The 24,251-nt window shown below is 37.0% G+C and overlaps 1 protein-coding gene across 3 annotated transcripts in view; it reads left to right on the top strand.

Annotated features, from left to right (window-relative positions):
• GRID2 (glutamate ionotropic receptor delta type subunit 2) overlaps nt 1-24,251 on the top strand; it is a 742,195-nt gene that overhangs the window by 146,320 nt on the left and 571,624 nt on the right. For all 3 annotated transcript variants that reach the window (XR_012835284.1, XM_075751604.1, XM_075751605.1), the window contains exon 2: nt 6,580-6,735. Coding sequence is in view for 2 of the 3 variants with exons in the window: in XM_075751604.1 (XP_075607719.1) it covers nt 6,580-6,735 (156 nt within the window). In the remaining variant the exon portion in view is untranslated. The remainder of the gene's footprint in view (nt 1-6,579; nt 6,736-24,251) is intronic.

The following is a 24,251-nucleotide window of genomic DNA, read 5'->3' as shown; positions in this document are numbered from 1 at the left end:
AGGCTCAATTTAAGGTGTGACTTGAGAGAGATGATTCACATGCCTAAAATTACACTCATGCATACAAAGTATTTGCTGAACGTAGGTGTGAATGGAGAAACATGGTGGAAAACTCTTTCATTCCCCAATCCAGCTCTTTAATCTTTTATTTAATTGTTATGCCCAACTAAAAGGGTAGCTTCTCTAATTTCTTAAATACTAGTAACCTACAATTCATTTGTGTATGTCCACCAGTTTGCAGAACAAGATGGCAAGATTTACAGGGAGGGTGGTTTCCCTTGATAATAATATGGGGGTTTTGAGTTTAGGGTGGGTTTTTTTCATGCATTCTGTTTAGGTGTGGACCGTGTATTTACTAATCTTGTAATATTTTAAATTAAAAATGGATGCAATTGTGGTTGATTAAAGAGTGTATTTTGGAGATACATACAACCTGTGTGCAGGCATATGTAATGTATGGTCACCTGCTGTCAGTGATCTCATGGAAACTGGCATTGCTCATGGCATGGCCTGGAGAACCATCAACCCTTCTCTATCAAAAGCAGAACTTTACAAAAGTCCAATTAAAAAAAAAAAAAAAGACGACAGTAGGCCTGATGCTTCTTTTGCTTGAGCAGTCTTGCATCAGTTGTAATCCAGAAATGGCAGTGAAGTTTCTCTGGTCTCACCTGTGGTGCTTTGTCACATGTGGACCTTCCATACATACGTGTAGATTTAGTGTTGGCAAATAGATTCTGTTAAGCTGATTATTTTAAATTTCTTTTATATGTTTGATAATAAATAGTGAAAGATATGTGCTGATGTATTGTTCAATTTCTTGAGCTGCGCTTATAAAAGTACGAGACATGTAAAGTAGAAGGAAAAATCTTACCTTTACAATTTGGCAGGCAGAAGGACATTACTTTCTCCACAGAAGGAGCTGGCGCAGGTAGTCGTCTGCCTACCCTGCTGTTTCTTTCACTGTCGTCAAGGGAGCTGTGAAAGTCTTGAAAAATTAGAACGAACAAACAATTAGTGTTTTAAAAAATTTCAGCTTGTCCTAGATGTGTTTTGGTGCCGAGATCCCCGTGGTGCAGAGTAGGGAGCCTCTGGGGAGCAAACGCACAAGGCTGATGGTTTCAGATGCGAGGGACTGGCTCTGCCCTGAGCTAGAGCCCCACGTGGCCCTGTCGGAGCCAGCTGTGGTCCCCGAGGGCTGCAGGGCTCGACAGCCAAGCCCTGTGCTGTGCCTGGCATCCACAGTGTGACGTGCAAGGTAGCTGAGGACACATCTGCTGGAAACTCCCTCCTGATACAGAGGGGACAGAGGATTTCCACTCCCTTTGTGCTGCTATGACAGAATAAAGCTTACTGTACCCTTTCTATAGGGTTTCTAAAACTTAGTCAACTTAAGAGAAAGGTGAAGCATGCTGATGTTTTCCCTTCATTGTGCAATCACATCTTGATTCTGTAATACTTGACTGCCTGTCAGTCAATAGAGAAACTTAACAGCAGCTCTAAATGTGTCACAAGTGAAATTTAGGGTCCAGTTGTATCAGCGCATGCTGAATACCAAGGTAATGGGAGCTGCATACGAAAGAGAAGGTCTCTATATGTGACCTTCTATATTCCTACATGAGCGCAGCCAGATTTTCAAACATGTCAAATCCCTCTTGTTGACAATAATTCCATTATAATATAATTGGCCTTCTAAAGCTGTATATATATATATTCAGTCAGGCATGCTAGAATGGGGTATAGCCAGGCATTTGCCATTATAGTTAAAAATGAGTGGAATTTATAAAAAATTTCCCAACCAGCAGACACTCCTATGGCTTAGAAGTAACATGGGGTTTTATTCTACAATGTATCTCAGGATCTTAAACATCAGTCTCGTTGATTTAAGCCCCCAGAAATTAATGTCTCCTAACTTTATTTTCTATTGGGGCCCTTCAGGACATCTCAGATGAGGTTTGCCATGAGGACTCAAAACCTCAAAGTGTATATTGCTTCTATTGGTGAGGTATGCGTCTGCAACGTTATAAAGTGAAAATCAAACTTATGTGCTGAAATTGAACTGCGACCTCAATTCACAATGGCATTTAATCCATGTACTCCCCCTCCTCTTTGAAACGAGGTACTTAATTTTCTGAGACTAATATGGGGCACTGAGGTCCAGAAATGTCATACTTTCATAGATAATAAAATTATAATACTTCAAAACACTGCAAGCAGTAGACTTTGTTCTTTCTTAGTCAATAGAAAGATGAACATTGGTTTAAATCTTTTCACACTTCATCCTTGCAGTCATGATGCTTTTCTCTCCAATTTTTACATTTTCTGGGCTGATTCCAGTAGACTGTGCAAATTACTCTAGAAATAGACAATAATATATAATTTGGATTATATTTTTATATGTATGGGTCAGTAGGACAAGTGATCTTTGAAAAGCCATTCTAATGATGTAATTGGTACTTGGTGAACTTAGCATTTGTATGATTTGGTCTATATTCATTTAAATTGACAGATTTCTGGTGACATGGTAGAGTGCGAATGAGTAGTTAAACAGAAAGAATTCTCTGCTAAGCTACAGGACATTATTGATGTGCTGAGGGTTTTTAAAAAGCCAGTGGAGAATTACATTTGTGCTGTCCTCATCCAGATTCTGAAATAAAGCTGAAAGTAATGACATGCTAATAAAACAGGGGGGAGAAACTGGTGCAAAGTAGTTGCTGTGTCAGCATGTTGGCTCCTGATGCGATCATGGGAATACTCTTCAAGTACAGTTAGAAATTACATGTTTAGTGTGAGGCCTGTTTCAGCCAAGGTGAGCAGAGGGAGTAGAAGAGAAATGAACAGCATCTACTTTTCTATCATTTTGAAGATTTTTTTCCATTTGTAAATAGTTTTGTTGCATCGTTTTCTAGAAAGAATGTCTCGAAGTACCTGTGGGAATAATTTGGATTTTCTTCTCAGCTGTTGATTACTTTCTGTAACAACTTTTCCTATAGCTAAAAGGGTTCATTTTGGACACATACTCCAAATATTTTTGCGGTCATTCCAGTTCTCTTGTTTTGCAGCTGTAGATGTGGAAGTGAGAGAGCATGTAGCTCTCACTATAGAGGTAATTTTAAAGTATGACACTCTTTATTTGTTCATTTGAGTTGTTTGTTTGTTTGACTTGGTTAAAAGACTATATTTGAAAGAATAAGCATCAAAACTTCAGTATGATTTCAGGCCGCAGCAAGGAAAGAAAATCATATCTAATACAAAAGTAGTTAAGGGCTTCATTTCGGGCTAGCTGTAAAAAATTTCATTAGACCTGTTTCACATCAGAAAATTTACTCCTGTCAAGCAGAGGATGATTCCTGAAATCATAAGAAAAGGAAAATATTCCAGCAATGTTAGCACAATCCAAACAATGCCTTTTACCTCTTCATTGAAAAGGGTTTTCTTTTAGAAAACAAACAAAAACAATAACCCCACTGTTACCTGTGTAATGTAGAGAGACATATAGACACATGGAATGTATTTGAAATAAAACATAGGGACCTAAAAATGTATATATGAGAATAGCAATAATTTCAAAATTATTTGAGGTTTTTTTGGTTTGGGATTTGGGGTTTTTTTGTTGGTTTGGTTTTGTTGGTTTTTTTTTTTTTTTTTCCATTTTATTTAACAACTGAAATTAAATCCTGAGAATCAATTATGAAATAAATTTTCTCATATTACTGTTTGAAATGTAATGCATGTGCTGCTGTGCACTGCCATCTCCTGAAAGGAACAGTGTCACCTTTTTTACATTGTAAAAGGCTTTTTGTGCAGCTAAGTTAGATTCTCTAATGAATAAGGCTTTAGTTTCTGAAGGAAGACAATCAAATTCCTGCTAGGATGTTGAGGAAGGAACTACGGTTACTTTTTTTGCAATTCACCTATATATTTATTTATCTTACCTATGGAGACACTCCTACACCAGAGCATGGGTGATAATGTCTCATTTCTGTGAGGTAGCTTGTTTAAAATGTCAAGAGGTAGTATGGTTAGAGGAGAAACTTTGAAATTTGCATTTGACACATGGAGCCATAAGTGAAATAAGCAGTGGTCAGAGCAAAACTGGAGCAATTGTACTACAGTGAGAAAAAACGTTGTTTGTGAAGGCTGCATGGAGTTTCATCTAATCCGGTTCCTTATATGTCCAGATGCCATCAGAGGTAGGATTTGTGTCAGGCTGAGAAATTGAAGAAAAAGCATAGCAGTTTATTAGTGATATCTGTGTGTGAAAGAAACAAGAAATATTCTCAAGAAGGCTCATCTGTTGAGAAACCTGATGCTGGACTGGTGAATGTACTGTCCCGGGAGCAGTTCTCTGCTGCCCAGTGGAAGGGCTATGGGGCTGAAGGGGATTTTTGTGATGGCACATGCAAAAGGAACGCTACATAACTTGGACTTTTCTGTATCCTCCATTCAGTAAATGACCTGGATTATTTTGGAGACAAAGCCAGGTTCAAGGTGATATTTCATAGCTGCAGAATAAGAAGCTGTACTTCACAGTGTTGGCTGGAAGGTCTTTGTTTTGCCATGCTGTTTTGCAACACAATGAACAGCTGCCCTGTGTGTGTATGTGTGTGCAGGAAACCTGTGTGTGTTCACTTCCTTCCATTGTGGCATTTGGTACAGAATTACTCTACAGGGATAGAATTTGACTAATTACTATAATCATTTTCCACCTTTTTTTTCCCTTCTTAATTTTAACCTTGTTACTTAGTAACCATGTACAATTGTTCCTTCAAATGTTTATTAACAATGTTTGGTGGGCTATGTCATTGTCATCATCAGTATAGGTGTACCTCAAAATGAAGCATGTGTGGTTTTGGTTTGAACTGTTCCATGAGGTTAGAAACAAATGTATTCTAAGGTACGTCATTGGACAAAGTCTTTTGTACCCTCAAATGCTACCTGGATACACAAATAGTTGTCTTTGTGGAGAAGACATAGTTGGCAGCTTCTTGCATACCAAGCATATTCCAAGCCATGTGTGGCTTTGCTTTATGGAGCTAAATAAAACAAGTGAAATAGAAATGGGGGCAAGGAAGAAAATGAGTGTTTTCAGCTGAGATTTGCACAGAGATGACAGGTGAATGAGGTGGAGAGGTAAAGAACAGCTGTTCCAGATGGCAGCAGCTTCAGGAGGGAAAATGCTGGAGTCAAAGCGGTCAGACTGTAGGAAGAGATGATGCTTGTGTAGGATGAGTGATGCTAGCAGGGAGATGAGCATTGGAGATCAGTGGAAAAAATGAGATAAACACTGTGTATGAAGTTTATTACTCTTAAAGTAGCCATTTCCTGCAAATGAATCTTTTTCAGTTCTTTTCAGCCCTGATTGCAGGTATTTACCTGAAATCATCACTGATCAGCATTTTCTATTATCTTTGGCTGCCTTGCCACGTATGCTGCCGTAGTTGAGTTTTGTATTGACAACAGACACTCAAGAATAAATAAGCCTGAAAACTGAAGAAATTTCATAATGATTAAACACAGTTTTCAAAAGTCTGTTTTTGAAGCATCCTTTCTGTCTCTTTAATCTACTGCCTGGAAATGAAAGCTTTAAAGGTGCTTGAAAATCTAACAGCCCTGATTTGAGGGTTTTGAACAATATAGCATTCTTCATAGGACTATAGCAGTGTGATTTGAGCCATATCTGCATAAATAGTTCATACAAAACCCAAATGTAAAATAATAGGTAGTGATGCTAAAAGAGGCACTGTAGTATAAAGAAAGCAAAAAATGCTAAAACCTCTGGATTAGCCTTGGAGTTCTTCAGTACACCTGAAGAACTAGCTGTGCAAGGGTTGGATGCCCTCACTCTGCCAACTCCTCCTGAGTTTAATTATTTCCTGTTTGCAATGCTCTGCTTGAATGTTTTGGGGAAAAAGGCAGAACAGTCACTTTCTGTCAGATTTATAAACGCAGAAATTATTTTAATTAACTGCTTAAACTTAATTTACTGACTTCAAGAGTCAGACAGTTAGCTGGAGTGGTTGTTTTACAAATCTGATAGGAATTAACCTGAAATAGTTTATATCAGCTGCTGACCTGTCTATTGATCGCAGTTTTCAATTCTAACTAATTTTCCCAGTGCTGCTACCATTTTAGGCTTATTCTCACCTCATTTGAACTTTATATTTTTTAATTGTCACTAGACATGATGTTAAACATATATCGTAGCCCGTTGTGGTCATTCACTGTGGTCATTCATTTTAAGCAAATGGCACCTTTGGAAAGGTGATTAGTTCTCATTTCTTGGTCATGTTCCTATACAGATAATTTGGTTTGTACTTAACTAGATTTCCCCAATATTTCTAGCTGGAATCAATGCTTCTCTTCAATTTATATCTTAAATTATGTCAAAATGTGGAAATTCTGTATATTGTGAAGTAGTTTCTGAGGTCTGTATTAAAAGAACTGTTCTTCAGGAGTGAGCGAAGGGATGATGTTATAGCATAAAAAAAAGTCTTAAATGCTTATGATTAATGGTTTTGGATACTGCAAGTGAAAGGTGCAATGTGATTTTTTTGTTCTTTTTTTCTTTCTTTTCCCCAGGAGCAATTTTTGATGAATCTGCCAAAAAAGATGAGGAAGTTTTTCGAATGGCAGTTGCTGATCTCAACCAGAATGATGAAATCTTACAAACGGAGAAAATCACGTGTTCAGTGACATTTGTGGATGGTAACAATCCATTTCAGGCGGTTCAAGAAGGTAGGACATCTAAACAGATTTCCTGGTGTTGTTTCTGCAGGGACATGCAAATTACTACCCTGATAGCTTCCTAGATTTATGAGAAATTTGTAATTTTTCTTGGCTTCTTTTTACATAGAATATCAAATATTGCATTTAATTTTGGATTTAGCTGTTATGGTTTGTGTTGGTCTAGTGAACTCAAGCTATAAACTTAGCTTTTATCCATTTTGTAAGTAAAGGCTCTTGAAAAATGCTGTAAAAGTCAGACAAAGTTTGCCTACATCTTCCCTCTTTTGCAGGCTGTTTTGAAGTTATTGTCAAACCGATAATCCTTACTTATGACCCCTTAATATGACGTTTCGGTTTCATGTAACTAACAGCACTTAGTTGGAAAACAGAGGTTGTTGTGTGGATAACCTCCTTAGCAAATACACCTGAAAAAGTTACCTATTTTATAGGAGGGATTAGAGATAACCTGATGACTCAGAAAGCCACCTGTATCCAATACGATTTTTGTACTCAGTCTTTCCTTTGTCATTCCCCAATTATTGGACAAGGGATGAGGATGTTGCTGTGGGCTCCTGTGATAGTGGTAGGATGATAACAGAACTCAATATTTGAAATCCCTCTGAGCTGGATTAGTAAATCGCTGGTGTGACTGAGCGGTTGTCTGGAAAGACAGCTGTATGAAGTCTTTGGAAATATGGATTCAAATTTTTGTCCTAAGCATTTGTTATTTCTTTGCTGATCTGGCACACTAACTTATGTCTGAGATGCAGATGATGTTTATTCTAGGTATATTATTAAAATTTTCTTAAAAAAACAAAATTGTGATGACTTTCTATATCCTTATTGTCTTTGTATTGACACTTGAGGTTAGAACTTGAGATTTAAGCAGCAAACTTTCAAACAGTTGCTCAACTACTTGTGAAGTCAAAGGTTAACACCTGCTTGGTTTCAATGGACTTTCAACAAGACAGTGTTAAGGAAAAGACCTTTAATGCTTATATGACAATTTTTAACAGTGGGATTCTTAATTTTTTGAGAAATTAGGAACTTTTTTGTTTTGTTAAATTTTACAAGTGGATAGACTTGTGTAATGAGAAGCATTACAGTTTGGGCTTGATAAGACTGAGGCAGAAAAAGAAGTGATTTTGAAAGTATTCCAGACAGAATCAATTCAGTCTATTTCAATCTGAAAAGACCAACATAAAAAGTGAAGCTATTGGATACTTTTAGAATCCAGAGGAGGGGAAAATGGGTAAGAGACATCAATCTTTTTCAGCTACTTTCCACACTATTAGTATTTAAGCTTTTTTCCAGTTCGTCCAGGATGGATAATGTTAGGTGATGCTCTGTGTTTAACATTGATTAACACTGACACTTAGCAATTAAGTTCCTTTCTCATAGTGTTAGAGCAGTTGCAAGTTATTTCACAGAATGATGTTTTAAGCAATTTATTTATTTCTAATTTAAAGGAAGTAGGAGTGTCTAGTAAAGTAGAACATTCCAATGGAGTTAATGACTTGATATTTCAATATTCAATTACCTATTTTTTTTTCAAAAGTTACATTTGTTATTTTTTAAAATATCTTGGTATAGTCCATATTTGAAATGTGAATGGAGTAGATTTCACATGAATTTTATTACCATGTATTGGGGGGGGAGGAGGTCTGTGGTGATATTGATGAGTTCAAGAAAGTATTTGCCAGTAAAAATTGTTTCTTGTAAATTCGTGTTCAAATACAGCTACACTTTGAAGAGTCCTGTGTTTTGTTTGACATAATCTGGGTGAAGAACAAAGGTTGCATCTTTTGCGTGCATATCTATATATATACACCTCTGTGAAATACTGCTTGTCAAACTTATTTTACCACAGTTAATGTGTTTTCTTTTAATTTGTTTTAACTGAATATAGGCATAAACTGCACTGCAATGTTTCAATTAGTTTGCACCAGTTTCTCCCTTTCTCCTTTCCTCCACATTGCCCCCTGTTCTTAACTGGATTTCTTACAAGCATTAGTACCAGGGAAGAGGACCTCTGTAACTGTTGCCACATATTTCATGGTTTATCCCTTGGAAAAACGCTTAGCCAAAATGCACTATACTAAACACCAGAAAAAGGTCATTTGAACACTCGGGCTATTTCTGCATTCAATTTGTAAAAGAAGTACTAGAATGAGGCAAAATATCATGAATTTAAGTGTGTGTGGCATTCAGTATGCCCAAACTTGCTGTTTCCATGCTAGTGTGACCTATTCCTTGGAAGCGTAACGACATTGATATGAGTCTTAGGTACCATGGCGTCTCCTATCAGGTAGAGCATAATGTGCATACTCATATTATTTATTATTATATTCTACTATTTATTTATTTATATTATTCATTATATAAAATGTCTGAAGTTTGCTTTGTTTTATTTCACAATATCTGCAGGTTTTTTATGTTTTTTTCATATTGTCTAAACTACAGAATAGCCTTTAAAAAGAGCTTTTAATGTTTGGTAAAATGTTAATTTAAAGCATTAAAGCCATAATAATAACTTAAAATTGATCTAAATTTGTCTGAAGTATGCCCCTTTTAGTGAACAGAGAAAGTTCTTAAAAAAAATTGCCTAGGATTTTGGATTTCATAAAACAAGAAGTCACGAGCAAAGATCTGATAAAACAAGACATTATGTACAGAGGAGATATTTACAAATTTATTTTTCGTAATGATCTACCAACAGACAGCATGTATTATTTCTACCTTTTATTTCATTTTATTAGCAAAATTAACAGGTAACTCCCAAACATTGTAAACAGGAACCCTCAGATACTTGATACTGATTTTTTTGGATGTAAAGATAATTAATTTGAGAGGATCGGCTACTGTGCGGTACTTACTGTTCTTCCCTCTGAAACTGTTTTTATAAATTATTATGGTGCCCTGGAATGTCTTCCATTTGTACCTTAGGGCATCTCATTAACAGTTCTGATTGGAGCGATGAGACTGTATTGCAAAGCTGAGTGGTTTTATCCTAGAAGAGCTGTGAATGACATGCCCCATAATATCACTGGAAGTGCCCTCAGGGAATATTTATAGGTATGTTCTAGTGCACGGAAATAGGAGGTGAAATTGAATTTCTTTAAGTTAGGGAAATTTTTCTCCCCTTTGCTGTATGCTCCTTCAGAGAGGGCCAACAGCGAGTGTGATGCATGCAGTTTACTGTGCGACTCATGTTTGCATGTCAACATGGTGGGGTGGTATGGGCACCCACAAGGGTGGGATGACATTGAGGTTGCCCTGCGAGAGGGGAGGCATGTCCAAGGTAAGCCTGGCTAGTAGGTTGGGGTGGGGACCAGCAAGGTGCGTGGCCAGGTGTGCGTAGCTCCAGCCCAACGGGCACAGGGGAGAGTTTGCAAAGGAGGAGGGTGGCCGAGAAGGATGGCTGAGGCACATGGCATGTTCCATCCTCTCTTCCTTTATTTCTTCAATGCAAAATACTTCATGATAGTTATAATACTCTTTTATCTGATGTCTCGAAATATTTGTGTGCTTGTGTGAGAAAGAGAGGAAGAATATTGTGCCTGGCTTTTTTATGCTGTGCCCACGTCGGGTACTACAAAGGGAAAGCAGGAATTTAACTTTTCTTTGTATAGACAATGAAGGAAGGTAGGGATAGTAATTTTTTGCATGGTAGTAAGTAGGTATTTTAGCACTATGAACCAAGGAATTACAATGCTAGATCCATACTAGTGGCAATAATAATATATATTAGCGTAAACTCTACTTCTTTTCCTGTGAGACTTCCATTTACAGCAGTATTTAAATAGGGGTGGACTAGGCCTTCAAAAGGTTTTGAGTTCTACAATATACTTAAACTGTAATTATTTTGAATAGAGTCATGTTTCTGTGTTTCTTTTTAATGGACTGGGTTTTTTTCCTTTCACTGGAAAATTTGGTAAAAATAAATCACTTCTCTCTTGTTTGTCAGAAAATCGTGTTCTCTTATCTTTCTCTTACTTTTATTATTCTTGTGTTTACTTCAATACACTAGTAATTAAAGTCTAAATTTTATGGTTCAAAGCCTGCTATTTCCTTCAATCCTTAACTTTTCATTAATAATATGATCGTATTGTTGCTGAATGGCTAATGTGAAATATGCAATAGCCTGTGCGTTTTTGTGAAATTCTCTGCTGAGTTACCTTGTTAAGACAGATTGCTAAATATCTGTTACAATCCACTGCTAATGATTCTCTAAACCCTCCTTGCCTTCTAAACATTTTCCACAAAGTTGTATTCCTGCACTACTGATTTACTTATATTTGGGGGAAGGTGCTTTCCATAGATGCAGGTATTATTGTCTGACCTAATTCCTATCCCAAGGCAAGTGGAAGGAGCAAGAACTTTGATGACTTGAACCAGAGGTAACACTTTGGCTTGTGCTGATCTGCCTCCTTAGACAGCAGAGTTTCTACAGCCCCCATGCTGCCATTTCCACTTTCACACTAAGAGTTACAGAGCAAATTCTGCAGGTGTTTGCAGGGCTTGAGGCATCCACAGCATCTGGAGGGCTGTCGGAGCTCGGCAGGACCCACATCCAAATATGTGCAGGGCCTTTGCAGATCCATTGCCAATATCTTAAACCTTATGGCAAACATTTTGGTTTTATTTGGTGTTAATATTTTTTTGTATCCTGCTCCTTTCTCCTACCTTCTTTTTTGACAATATCATGTTTTACCTATGTTAAATAATATCTCTATAGTAATCCAATGTTTTCTTCTATAGGCTACCTATAATGCATGACAAATAGATTTGACTAGTGCTGTTTGAAATCTGCTTTGTTTGACAAATTTTCCTTTTGCAATCATATATATGTGGGGTTTATTTTTATTTTTTTCAAACTAACCTTTTTGTCATTCAGGTTAGTCACCAGAGTATGCTTACAGACACCAATTCAAGCCTTCGTAATGGCTTTTGAAAGCTTATTGTGATCAGTGAAGTAAATAAGGCAGTGAGTCATAACTAAATGGGATTCAGCTGTAGAGTAACAGAGGTTTTTAGGGCAGCAATATGTATGAAGGTCACATGAGGGATTTTATTCAGGCAAAGTTTTATGGTCAGAAATTATGGCCTGATGGATACATCTGCTTTGGCCTTTGGGACAGATGAATCTGATAAGATTGTCCTTTCCCGTTTCTCTGATTGCTGTAGAAATGTGTTTAAATCCACAGATTTCATGGACTGCTAAACTTTCTTGGACTTTGATACGCTTATTTCTCCAAATTTTTGTGCTATTTATTAACCAGTACATGTTCAGTTTGAGATTAAACTTTACAGGGTTTCACTTCTTCACCACCTTTCCATTTCATTCCAGGGTTGCTTTCTTATTTCCCTGTAAAATGGATTTTGATGTGAAATGATATTACTAATACCGAGGAGGAAAAAAGTAATTTTCAGCTAGGATTTGGACTATAAAAAGTTAAGGGAGAAGAGGAGGAGAAGCATTTCAATAATGATATAAAACTCCATTGTAAAATCAGAAATTGTTTGAAATGTTTGGAATTGCAAATTGCTTGTATCATCAGTACTTCAGAAAATATGGTGAAAAAATCTTTTGAATTACCTATCCTTTGTGCATCCGCATAATGTACCACCAGTGGTGGCACTGTGCCCTCTTCCCGAAGTGCTGGGTAAGGAGCCTGGTACTCTTACACAGGATTTGTTCTCATTTTAGTTCCGCTAACCCCACAAAATCAATCAGATTTCCAATTTGCATAAATGCGCCATGGGAGTCCAAGTGTTGGCAGCTTAAGAAAAAAACAGATTTTACAGTGCTGGTGATAATATCCTGACAGTTGGGAAGGCAGTGGTTGCATGAGAGAAGATCAGGGAGACGGGAAGAGTGAGCATTGACTGAACTAGAAAATGGACATTTAATAGAGGCTTAGTTTAGGAGGATCAGGATGTGTATTTAACACATTTTCAGCAACAATTTCAAAGCTATTGTGACCTTCCTTTGCCTGGAAGTAATCTACCCAGAGCATACTGCAAAGGTGATCAGATTTATTTTGCGTAAGGCCTTGTACTGTTTCAGCAGTTATAATAATTGCAAGACTTCCATCTTCGGCTCTCCAGTCTTTGAATTTTAGGCTCCAGTGTTTCCTAGTTCCTAATTCTTTCTGTAATTCTTCTGTAATATTTTTTCCAATTGCAAAGATAATTCCATTATCTTTGTTTCCAGTTTTAAAGCAAATTCTGGCAACTGTAAGCTGCACAGACTTTCAGATACTTGAAGATAAAAACCAATCCTTTATCTTCAGCTGCAAAAAATCCCCCCAAATCAAATTTTTTTTTTTTTTTTAAAAAAAGTCAGTCCACCAAGAATAGATTTCTCCAAGGTAGTTTAAGCAATGTGGGAAACATAGCTTGAGGAAAAGAGGTGCAAACCTCAGCAGTCCTTAGTATTTGCAGATGGCAAATCTAAAAAATTTAAACTACAGATATTAGTGTGGTTGAAGAGCCTTTTCTGAAGTGTGCTTTCCAAATGGCTGAGCCAAAGGGGGAAAAAGGAGGCTTTCTACAGTGCAGGCTAGGGCAAGATCCAGCCATCTTTTAGTTATTGTTATCCTTGTTGTCTCCTAAACAGAGTACCTAAAACCCACTGAACATACGCTTTATCACTGCTGCATGTCTTTGTTGTGGTTTAAGGAAAGAATATTAATGTTTCTATGGAAACCTCTTTTCCTCAGGTGACCAGGAAACCCACTAGCATCCCACTGTTGTACTCGATTGCATCACAGCATTCAGATGCAACAATATGCCTGGAGGTATTTACGCAGGACCACACATCAAACTAAGGACTAGTGTTTCAGAGTTTGCATTTCCTACACCCCTGCCTTTCTGCAGTCTTTTTTTCCTTCTGCTTTCTCACGACTTTCAAACATCAGGATTGATTTTCCTAACAGTGATGCCATTTGCCATTGCCCGTTGCCAAAGTTTGGCTCAACTTTAATTTTTATGGCACATTTTGACATTTCTATCAGAGCTTCCACTTTCAAATGACAGGCAGGAATTTTAATGGGCTTGAAAGGATTACCTTCCCAGACTTTTGCTTAAAAAGCATGTGACTGTGAAGCAGGCTGTTAACCTCTTTACCTCCTTTAAAAAGGTAAATCAAATAAATGAATAAATAACTGGACAAGTGTGATGCCCTTTGATGGTGAGGTGCAGAGTGAATTTTATCACATTGCTATGGGAATAGCTAGATAGGCTGATATTCTGCAGTACTTACCCTTTAAATCCAGATTGGATCATTTCTGATTTTACAATATGCATTATTTCCACTTGCAGTTCACAAGTGCCCAATATATGTTTTCATACATTAAACACAGTGCTTCAGTCTGCTGTGTTAATGTACTCTGACACACTGCTAGTGGTTTACTTTTAAGAGGGCTATACAAATTGTGATGTGATTAAATAATATCAGTAGTACATTTAAATCTTTAAAGCCACTGTGCCTGAAGGCTTTTGGTGTATTTTGACAAACAGAAGTATAGAGACAAAGCAAATGAGAGATGTTACATCTTCCTAGATGACAATTATTTAGTTAGCACCCTAGGTTATCAGTCCCCCAAAGTAATCTCCTTAAATAATTAATGAACACTCTATCCAGATTTACTCCTTGTCTTTTTGTGAAACAGTGTCCACTAAAATCACTACAGCAGTCAATCATCACCGTCCAACCAGAAATGTATATTCCCAGACAGGCCTCACAGCCTGCAAGTTTGCAGCAGGTTGTGGCAGTTACCAGGCAATAAACTCCTGCATTCAATTGTTTTCTGCTATACAGACTCTGCCCGAGTCCCCTTGTCAAAAAAGTTAATTTGGGATTTTGCTTTTCCTCACTAAATTATCTAAATTAAGAAAAAGTTACTAAGTCTTTGTTTCACCTCACAGTTTAAGTGCAAATATGTATTTGACTGCATACAGATCAGTATTTGCTCTATGCATTTATGTCTGTGTTTGTCTAAAAGTCAATGTAATTAATTAATTTTAATTAATTGCTTAATTCAAGTCTCTCCTTTGAGCATTCCTTGCTGTTCTTCCTTCCCTTCTCAAATATCTTTTGTTTCATATACAAGCTTTTTTTATTGTTATAATCTGTTAGCTCTTTGGGCACAGGCTATATTCTCAATAAGTACACTGATCTGTATTTGAGGCAATTGGGTATTTATGTGATGCAAATACTTTTAAACATACTTCTCTCTATGTATATAATCAGATACAATGTGTACTTTATGGAGGACAGTAGTGTTTTAAAATCTAATTCTGATAATGAGGAAATGAGCCATGACACTCTGGAGGTGAAGCCTGAAGTGAATTATGAAGGTCATTCTCTTACATGGAGAAATTAATTATATTTTAGCCTGGTTCCCTGTTACTTAGACCCTTTTTATTGTACATTACCAAGTATTTTTGACTAAATATGAATTTATGAAAAATTATCTGAGAAAAAGAGCGCAGTTACAAGGACAGATTTTGAAACTAGGCAGTGTTTTATTATAGTACTAATCACATCAGAAACCTATAGCCTTTCATGTTATCTTTTTGAAAGGATGTCTGCTGTGGGATTTTAATGCTCATCCTATTCAACTGTTGGTGTGCCTTTAGCTTCTGTGATTACTGGCCTTTCTGAAACTTTTTTTTTCTCCTTAAAATTCAATCTTTTGCAATTCTTCATTGTGAGGTCTGAAAGAGTACTGATGTGAGCCAAGCCACTCTGAAGGATGCAGCTGTTAAGTGAAGCACTTGCAGGGGGAGATGCAACAGGTAGTGTTGATGGTAATCAGAAAACATCCCTATGTACCATTTAGTCTGAGCCTGGAATAGACACGGAAGCCTTGCAGAGCCTCTCATGTGCTGTTGATACACAAGAGGGAGTTTGGGTTTGGGATCTTTATGTAAGGGTATAAAGCACTAACGCTTGGGACTTAACTTCATGTGGAAATTAAGCACCTGCTTAAAGGTTTTCCTGAGCAAGGATATACTTAAGCAATCCCAAGTCAGTGACTTAATTGTCTTGGCAGTTGGTATTCATTATTTTGTTTACTTTTAAGGCATATTTTCTCCAGAAACTTGTAGATCTTAGCAACATTTTTGCATCCTGCACCTCTGGTTGCCCAAATGACTGCGCCAGGTGGCTGTACCTCCTCTGCTATTGCTGGAAGCAGAAAATGTGGCTGCAGGTCATGGTTGTGCCCTGTCGTATCTGGGAAAAAAGTTTGAAATCACAACGAATCTTGCAGCGTGCCAGGCCACAAAACAGTTAAATAAGTAAAAGCCTACAGAGGTTTTGCTTCTGACACTATGTTTTATGACAAGAGGGTTATGATGTACTGGGCTCGGTCATCGCAAAGTACCAGAGAGCTGTACTTGGAAATTGCAGTTTCATGTTACAGGTAAACAATTTATGTTCATCTCATCCCTTCGTGACCTGGTGCAGGAAAGGAAGCCAGCAAGAAGCTACTTCCTTTTTCACAAATGTTATAGTATGTCTCTTTAGTACCAAATTGTGGCTCAGTGGCAAGCCTTGTGATAGCCAGCCCTTGCAAAGGGCAGGGGAATGGAGGCTGATCCCCCCTTCTAGGTGCAGACAAATGTTGGGCCAGCTTTGCTGTAATGTCAGGCACCAGATACCAAAAGCAAACTGTCATTAATTGGTCAAATACAGAAGAAGTCTAAGAGAAGAGACTTTTGCATTTCCGAGATGCTGTTTCAGTGAAAAGGAGTGCCAAAACTTCGTCTCCTGAGCAGGGAAGAGAAGTGTTTGGAGAAGATGAAATCCCTTCAGACTACCAAAAGAAGTTTTTGCCTACGTATAACAGCTAATGTGCTCTCTAATGAGTGTAATCTGAAGTGTGAGGTAATGCAAAAAAGGCCGGTGTGTCAAGATGCTTGTAAAAAGGGTCAGTAGTTCTACTTGAAACAGATGAAATTTGAGTTCCTGAAGTCTTTGCTAATCCTAATTCTCTGATAGAAGAAAGGAAAAGCGAGTAAATGGGTGTAGATGAAGGAAGAAGACAATTTCCACTTGGTTTTCTTGCTTTTCCAATATTTTCTTTCTTATATATTTTTCATTTCACCTTAATTTGGCATTTATGGATCAAACACTGAGACAAAATCGTACTCTTCGGTTTGCTTGGCTTGTTGAGTTCCACACATCATGGGGTAGAAATTGCTTCCTTTGATGAGCGGGGGAAAGACTGTAGAGATACCTGTGCAGCATAGGAGCAAGTATCACCTCACCTAACTTGGTTGTGATAGACAAACACAGTGACCTTGATTTAGAATAACAGTAACTCAGTGTAAAACAAACCTCTGAAAACAGTAACTTAAGAAAAATATTTTAAAGTATTTTTCTTTGCTATGTTTGTTCACCTATGACATTTCTGTTCTGCTTCATCTTTATCTTGAAAAAAATATATAATTATTCAGAAAAGCATTTTTCTGTGTTTCAGGAAGCAAAACTTTTCTTTGTGGTCTTTGCTAGTAACAACTTCCTAGCAGGCAAATCGTATCTTTAAATACCAGATAATAGCATTATATTGATAGTTCACAGGAATTCTGAAATGGATTTTTTTTTTTTTTCATTGTCTTTTATTATTTAGAGGATTAACCTTTTAAAAGAAGGTCAGCATCCAGGGAAGCCCCATTCAAAGTTATTGCTTGGCCCCATGAGTTACACTCAATTCACAATTTTATAAGCTTAAAACATACTTCTTCTACAATATTTAACAACAACTTTTTTGAAGAGCTTTGGAGGAAGTCAACATTTTGTTGTTATATTGCAATACATCATGAAGAATTTCTGTAACACTGTTTTGTTTCTTTCTTTCTGCATAAGATTCCTTGACCCTCATCAATGCCTGAAAATATATTATTGAAATATTATTAAAATTTGTTCTGAAGCGGTTTTTTGTGTCAGAAGGGGGGGATGAGCAGTCATAGTTCATGTAAAGTGCTACTTAAACCTTCTGCCAGCTGAGCCTTTAGGTCAGTAAGGCTTGCTTGAGGTAGGTTCTGACCCATTGTAGACAAAATGACATTAAAAATAATTTGACGGGTTGTGATGTGTTAGGTAGCATCAAAATTTTTAAAGAATTGCTTTCCACATATAAAAAGCAGTTGTGGATGTAACAAATGGGGCTGGGTATGGCTAGTCTCCGTTCTTCCTTCTTTCAGTAAACTTAGGAAGAAAGGCAATGTGTTAAGTTACTTGTTTTTAGCAAGTGCTGTAATCTTAAAACTACTTGGAATTTGAGCAGAACTAGTTCCAAAGCTCAAATCACTTTTTTTAAAATGAAATGTACCTGTTAAATGTATTTGACCATGCCAAGATATTATCTCGGGGGATTTCTAACTCTGTCTTTTGTGTCAAGTCCCTAAACTAGGTCGATGCATGTAATAGATTTGCCAGTTCACATACATTCCTCCTCTGTCTTTGAATGATTTTCTGCTCTTCAGACATTCATTTCATGTGCAATCTAGCTTTATGGGAAGTTAGGAGCTGCTATGAATCAGCAGATGCTGTTTTCTTATCTGAAACTGAAGAAGTAATTTATTTTACAACATTAAAAAAAAAAGTTAGTTCAAAATTGTATGTAGATAAGTGATTTCACATTTGATTTGATAATCAAAAGCAGAATTTTGAGTAGTTTTTCTTCATGTGAATGCTTCTTGTATTACTAAACTGTAGTAAGCTCCTCCACAAACAAATTCTAGAGAACCGCTTGAGCTTTTTTTTAACGCATGACTATAAAGTATCTACTCTTCTCCCCTTGCCCAAATTATTCCTGTTATTTCTGGTTGGTCATTGGATATTTCTGACAGTGCTTGTTTTTATCTGGCAAATTTTTGTGACATGAATGTACAAGAATCTAGAATAAAAGTACTCAGCTTTAGCTGGCATTATGAAAGAATCAAAATTCCGGACTTTAAATTACCTCTGAAAATCAGCACGGTTACTAACTCATGGAAGCACTAGGTTTAGCAAATCTTTCTGATAACTTCAGTGAGATCAGTTGACCAAAACAAGTTGGAAAATTTTACATGTAAAAAATCCATGGACTCAATAATGTGTCTGTTGTAGTAATTTTATTCACAGTTAAACCTGAAAATAATAGAAACAGAGTGGAATTAACATCAACTATCAGCTTACTGTAGTATTTTGTGTGTGTTGCAAAGCTTTCTTGCTGCCTGAGATCTTGGTGGGTGCAACCTCTTTCAGTAGAATTTATTTCAGAGTTCAACTCATTCTTCACAATGCAAAGGGGTGTTTGATCTTAGTAAAAGTAGCTGAAATATAGGAAATTTAAGAAAGGTCTGTCAAAAACCAACAGAAGCAATGTAGCAAATGAGACAGACTGCCATCATATTTTTTCAGATTTCTTTCTTGCAAATTGATAAGCTGAACTGTGCCACTGATGTGTAGGAAAATAGTGAGGGATGATACAAAGTGAAAAATGTGAAAGTAATATTTAAAGAGTTGTTAGTGCCTTTCCAAACATGCTTAATATCATGCATGTTAGAATTTAGTTGTGTTAACACTAGAGATTTTGATAAATGATGCAAAGGGCAAATACAAAAAGTTCATGGTGACTTTTTTAATACTTTCTAGCAGATGTAGAAGCCAAGTAAACAAAAATGTAGGTGTTTATTGACTTCAGCACAATAAAAATAGCTTGATGTCTTCCTTCCCTGCAACCTCCTCAGATTTTGAACATTACTGGTAATATGGAGCCACTTGGGAAGCAGTGCAGGATTCATTGCAAGGCTCATATTACATTAGAGGGCTTGTACGTTTTTGAGAAACAAACATCTCAGCTGGAAGCAAGAGATTTTGAATGCAGTTTTTGGTGAAAGCTCTGCCTCACAGGTGTTACTCAGCTGCAGGATTACAGAGTGAATGAGGGTTCTCTCATTTAGGAAATTATCACTTTCTCCAGCTTTTTAAATTGCTCTGTTCCTTGAAGTGAATTAGGCTGGCCATTTTGATTTCAAAAGGTAAATGTTAAGTCTTTACACACATACTACTATTCAGACTTCGCAGAGTTGGAGAGCTTTAAAAGTATTGGGGTGTGTGCGTAGGGCTACTGAAGGGGTTAACAGACTTTTCAATTAAGTCAGACAAGTTTAGTACTAAATAGTTACCTCTCTTCTGTAGAGAGCTGTATTCTATAAAGACTACGGAAAAGCTGGAGAAACTCGTATACAAAAACTCTGTGCTATTTCCTTCTGTTTCTTCATGGAACCTGAAAAAGAAAGGATTGTAGCCTCTGAGGGCCTCAGTGGTGATACGCAGAACAGCATACACAAAATTAACCAAATTTATTTTAATTGTAAATATTTATCAAGAAAGAGTAAATTATATTATTCCAAGGTCTAAAATGCATTTCTGTATCTGGTTCTTTTGTAATGGGAAATGGAAGAAACCTTTAGAAAGATATGAAATGCACCTACTTGTCATGAGTTGAATAATTTGAGCCTAGTGTGGCTGACTAACCTAGGATCTCTTTTTAGCTTCTCAATTTCTACTGAGGACTCTCAAATTCTGTTAATGGAGTTGAAAAGCTATCTCCCATGGTGGGGGTTATATCTTTTTAATTGGTGCACAGAAGCAGATATGAAGGGTTTAAACCTAATTCTCTAGTTCTCACTTTCAAAATGGGAACTGCGTAGAAGCCCACGCCTGTAACCTCTGTTGGACTCTGCAGAAAGCCTGAACAGTGACACTGCAAGAAGGGAACGGGCTTGCATTTTTCAGCTAATGTAAGGAATCTGAGCATATTTCTTCAAAACAGTATTCTGTATAAATTCTTGATATTTATACCTAGCAATGCATTAATGGAAAAGAAAGTACTGCAAGTAGAAAAAAAAAAACCCAAAGAATAGTTTTGGCTAGAGATGCGTGTGCGTATGTACAGGATATTAACTTGTGAAAAAATGCTTATAGTTACCAAGGCTACAAGAACATACATGATGTCCCCTTAGAATACATCAATAATCTTTGCCGTTAAATTTACCATTGTAGAAGCAACTTGAACATTTGAAATAGACATTTCCTAAAGCTTTACCTGACATAAAAATTACTTGACAGAAGTATCTGTCATGCAGAGTCATTACATCTGGCAGCTAGAATATATATCTAGATAAAATAGATTGCAGTTTTGGAAATATCAGACTTTTTAAAAAGTAAAATATGATTCCCAGGTTGTATGTTACACTTGGATGAAAGTGAACTTTGAAATGTTTACCTGCTTTTGGTAGCTTGTCTGTCAACTCTCCCAGAGCTCACTCAAGGTCTGCAGTCTGATTATTTCTTAAATTGTTTCTTTTTCTTCAGATTCATGTAAGTTAAATTTAATAATAAGGTTTCATATCTTGACTGTCGCTAGAGAATTATATAGAGTGTAAGCATATAAGTGTAAATTGAAATGGTCTGTTTTACGAGGCTTACCTTTGCTGTTTCCAGGTTGCCTTTTGAAACAGTTGAACTGAGTTTTGTCCTTCTGTGTACTGTGCCCTGGACTTCACTAAATTTGGAAGGAGCACATGCTCCTTGGCTGGGTTCCCTATGGCAGACCTCCCCATTACAGATCTGCAGGGCTGTGGTCATATGGACTAGTAACAAGGTATCTACAGTGGGCCAAAGTGGGATGAAGGTTACTTCATACCCAGAGAAATTTATTGATATTAAGCTAGAATATGAATTAAAAGAGGAATAACTATTTCTGATCAGATCTTTTTGTGGTATCTTCTGGTCTGCATGAACTATTGGCTATGAATGTTCACGAAGATATTTACTTAAGAATAGCTATTTTGGAACAGATTTCCATGCAGGTAGAATGTAAGGTATTCAAATTTCAGACTACCTGAGACAGAGATTCAACCTAATGTACAGGGAAAAAAATCTGTACTTACTGTTTAGGACACTTTGCTTTCATTTTGTTGCTGCTTAATATTCTCATGTGTGTAAACAACTTACCTGGTTTGGAGAAGATGGAAGAGGGTCAGGAGGGAGCAGAAGAAAACTTCTTAGTGCTCCTGGAGGTAGAGTTTTCCCATCTTTTGTTTTAGTGGTTTATTTGGCTCTCTCCCTATACAACATGAGGTTTTGGATAGTATTTAGTCCTCTGCAGAGTAACTAACTTAGATAAGACTTCATTACAGAGAAATTGTGTTGGAGAAAATCTCCACTATTTTTAAAATTTAGTACCAGCATATTAACAGTTATTTCCTTGGCTAAATTTTAGGATTCTGTATTCTAGACATTTAGCTTTACTTATTTGAAAGCATTTCTCCTTGATGAATGAGATTGTTTCCAGAAAATGATGTAAACAGATACTGAAAATGCATGCTTTTATGAATGGTAGTTCTGTTTTTCCCCACTCACTCTCTTTGCAGCAGCCAGCAGCCCAGCCTTTCTATCTGATTACAGCATCAGTATTTGGGCTGTTCTGAAGGGCTGTCTGCATTGTGTGATGGTGATCCATCAGAAAAAAACCAAGCCTATGATAATGCAATGCAGATGTCCAAGTGGAATAGAGAAATGTTCCCCAGAGTGAGCTAATACCACTTGCCATTCACAAGTTTTGGAGGTTCCCAAGGGTGCCGTTTAGCATAATGGTGGCTGAGAAATCCAGGAATGGGGTAGAAGAGATGTTTCAGAGGATGATAACTTGAAAGGCACCATACCTGAGCAGCAAGAAATTGATATCCCTGAGCATCATGAATCTGTTCCATTCCCTTCACCCACTTCCTGTGGCATCACGTTCTGGTTGTTTCCAATAGCTGTACAAACATTAAATCTGTTTATTCCAACTAAAGATCTGAACACAGGATAGACAAGCCCGTTTATTGCCTGATTCACTTTTTGTTCCTTGCTCTGCATTATCATAAGAGGGCAAGAGAGCTTCATGTTTTATTCAGTTAATATAATGTATATTTAATTTGCATTTTTAATATTTTCGAAGGTGAAAGATAACAACTTCAGTGGTGTGAACATGGTGGTTTAATTGGTTGCAGGGCAGTCCTAAGATTCTCAGAAAAGGCTTCACTGGGAAATCTTGCAGGGCCTTAAACAAGCGTACTAGTCAAAAGCTCACCTGTAATAAAATGTCATCCTCATCCCAGGAAGTAGCAGGGAGGTACAGCTGTGCAGTTGTCTCAGTGTTGCCTGTTTGTTTCATTTCAAATGTTTGCAGGGAGAGAAACACAATCTAAAGGGATGAATGGAGGCTACCAAAGCTTGCTAAACACTGCTGAATGCTTCCTTTAATTTCTTTGACACCCCAATGGTTGGGGTTATCATTTTGAAATTATTACTTCTGTACCTGAGAAATGGAGGAACAAAAAATGGCCCATATTAAAAGGGAGTATATAAAGTTTCTGATAGTGAAATTTGTGTCTCCCAATCCAGTGTCTGCCTGCAGGATCTGGGCTTCTAAAACAACATTTTTTACCTGCGTGGATTGCGTGTTATGAAAGATACCACAAATACGATGAGACAAATAAACCTCAGGACCTCTGACAGCTAGTGTATTCCTTTTGCTACATTGTTCCTGACTTAAAGAGATTGGGACAATTCTATCAAGCACAAGGATCTGTATTTTCCAGATTAGATGCTGGGGTGATAATATTTTCAACCACCTAATAAATGTTCTGAAGTGCGAACTCAGATAGAAAAATTTCTTTAATCAAATTAAAGTAATTAAAGTTGGTCCAAAGAGGCTATTTATCTATAGTGTGTAATTGTACCACTCATGTTGCTTTATCAAACTGTGATCACCAAAACAGAGATTACTTAAAAAAAGAAATGAGGTACTGTTTTTACAGTGTTTCTTCAATATGGCTGAGTGTCTGCTTTGGTACTACTTATAACATTGGTGGTAGATGTTAGCCTCTGTTTGCTTAAAAAGATGTATGTCAGCAAAGCTGGTGTCCTAGTACTGAACTACGTATATGCAGAGGCATTACATACGCTTTCTTATTTCAAGCCTGCTGCTAAATCTTCATTCCAATTTATAGTTCTAGACTAGCACATAATACACATCTTTTACTGTTTTCTTCTTTTCTCTAAAGCTTCAATTCTTTTGAAGGGTTCCTGAGGCAAGGTTTGGGTTTTTTTAATGTGAAGTTGATAGTTACCACATGGATATGAAAATAGCCAAAGTGTCTAAAACAAAATTCTTGACCCAAAGTGAGTGAATCTTCCAAAGATTCCTCTTCTACCTGTTCCTACACCGACATATCTTCATTATTTTTGTCCTTCTGGTGTATTTTTTACCATTTGGAAGCCAGAATTATGAATATATTGTTACTTATCTGAAGCTGATGAAGACATTCTGTATAATGTGCAGAAGGCTGGCATTTTGTTCATTAACTTTCTCTTTGTTAGGCAGATTTTCAGGCTACTGTAATGTATTTGACATAAGAATCACCAAAAAAAAGGTAAGTGTGTTGTGACTCACCTGATTAAATATCCTTGCACC

The sequence above is a fragment of the Balearica regulorum genome, chromosome 4, assembly GCF_011004875.1.
Source record: "Balearica regulorum gibbericeps isolate bBalReg1 chromosome 4, bBalReg1.pri, whole genome shotgun sequence".
Lineage (NCBI taxonomy): Eukaryota > Metazoa > Chordata > Aves > Gruiformes > Gruidae > Balearica > Balearica regulorum.
The sequence above is the reverse complement of the archived record's forward strand: the minus strand, read 5'-3'. Positions and strand labels throughout refer to the sequence as shown.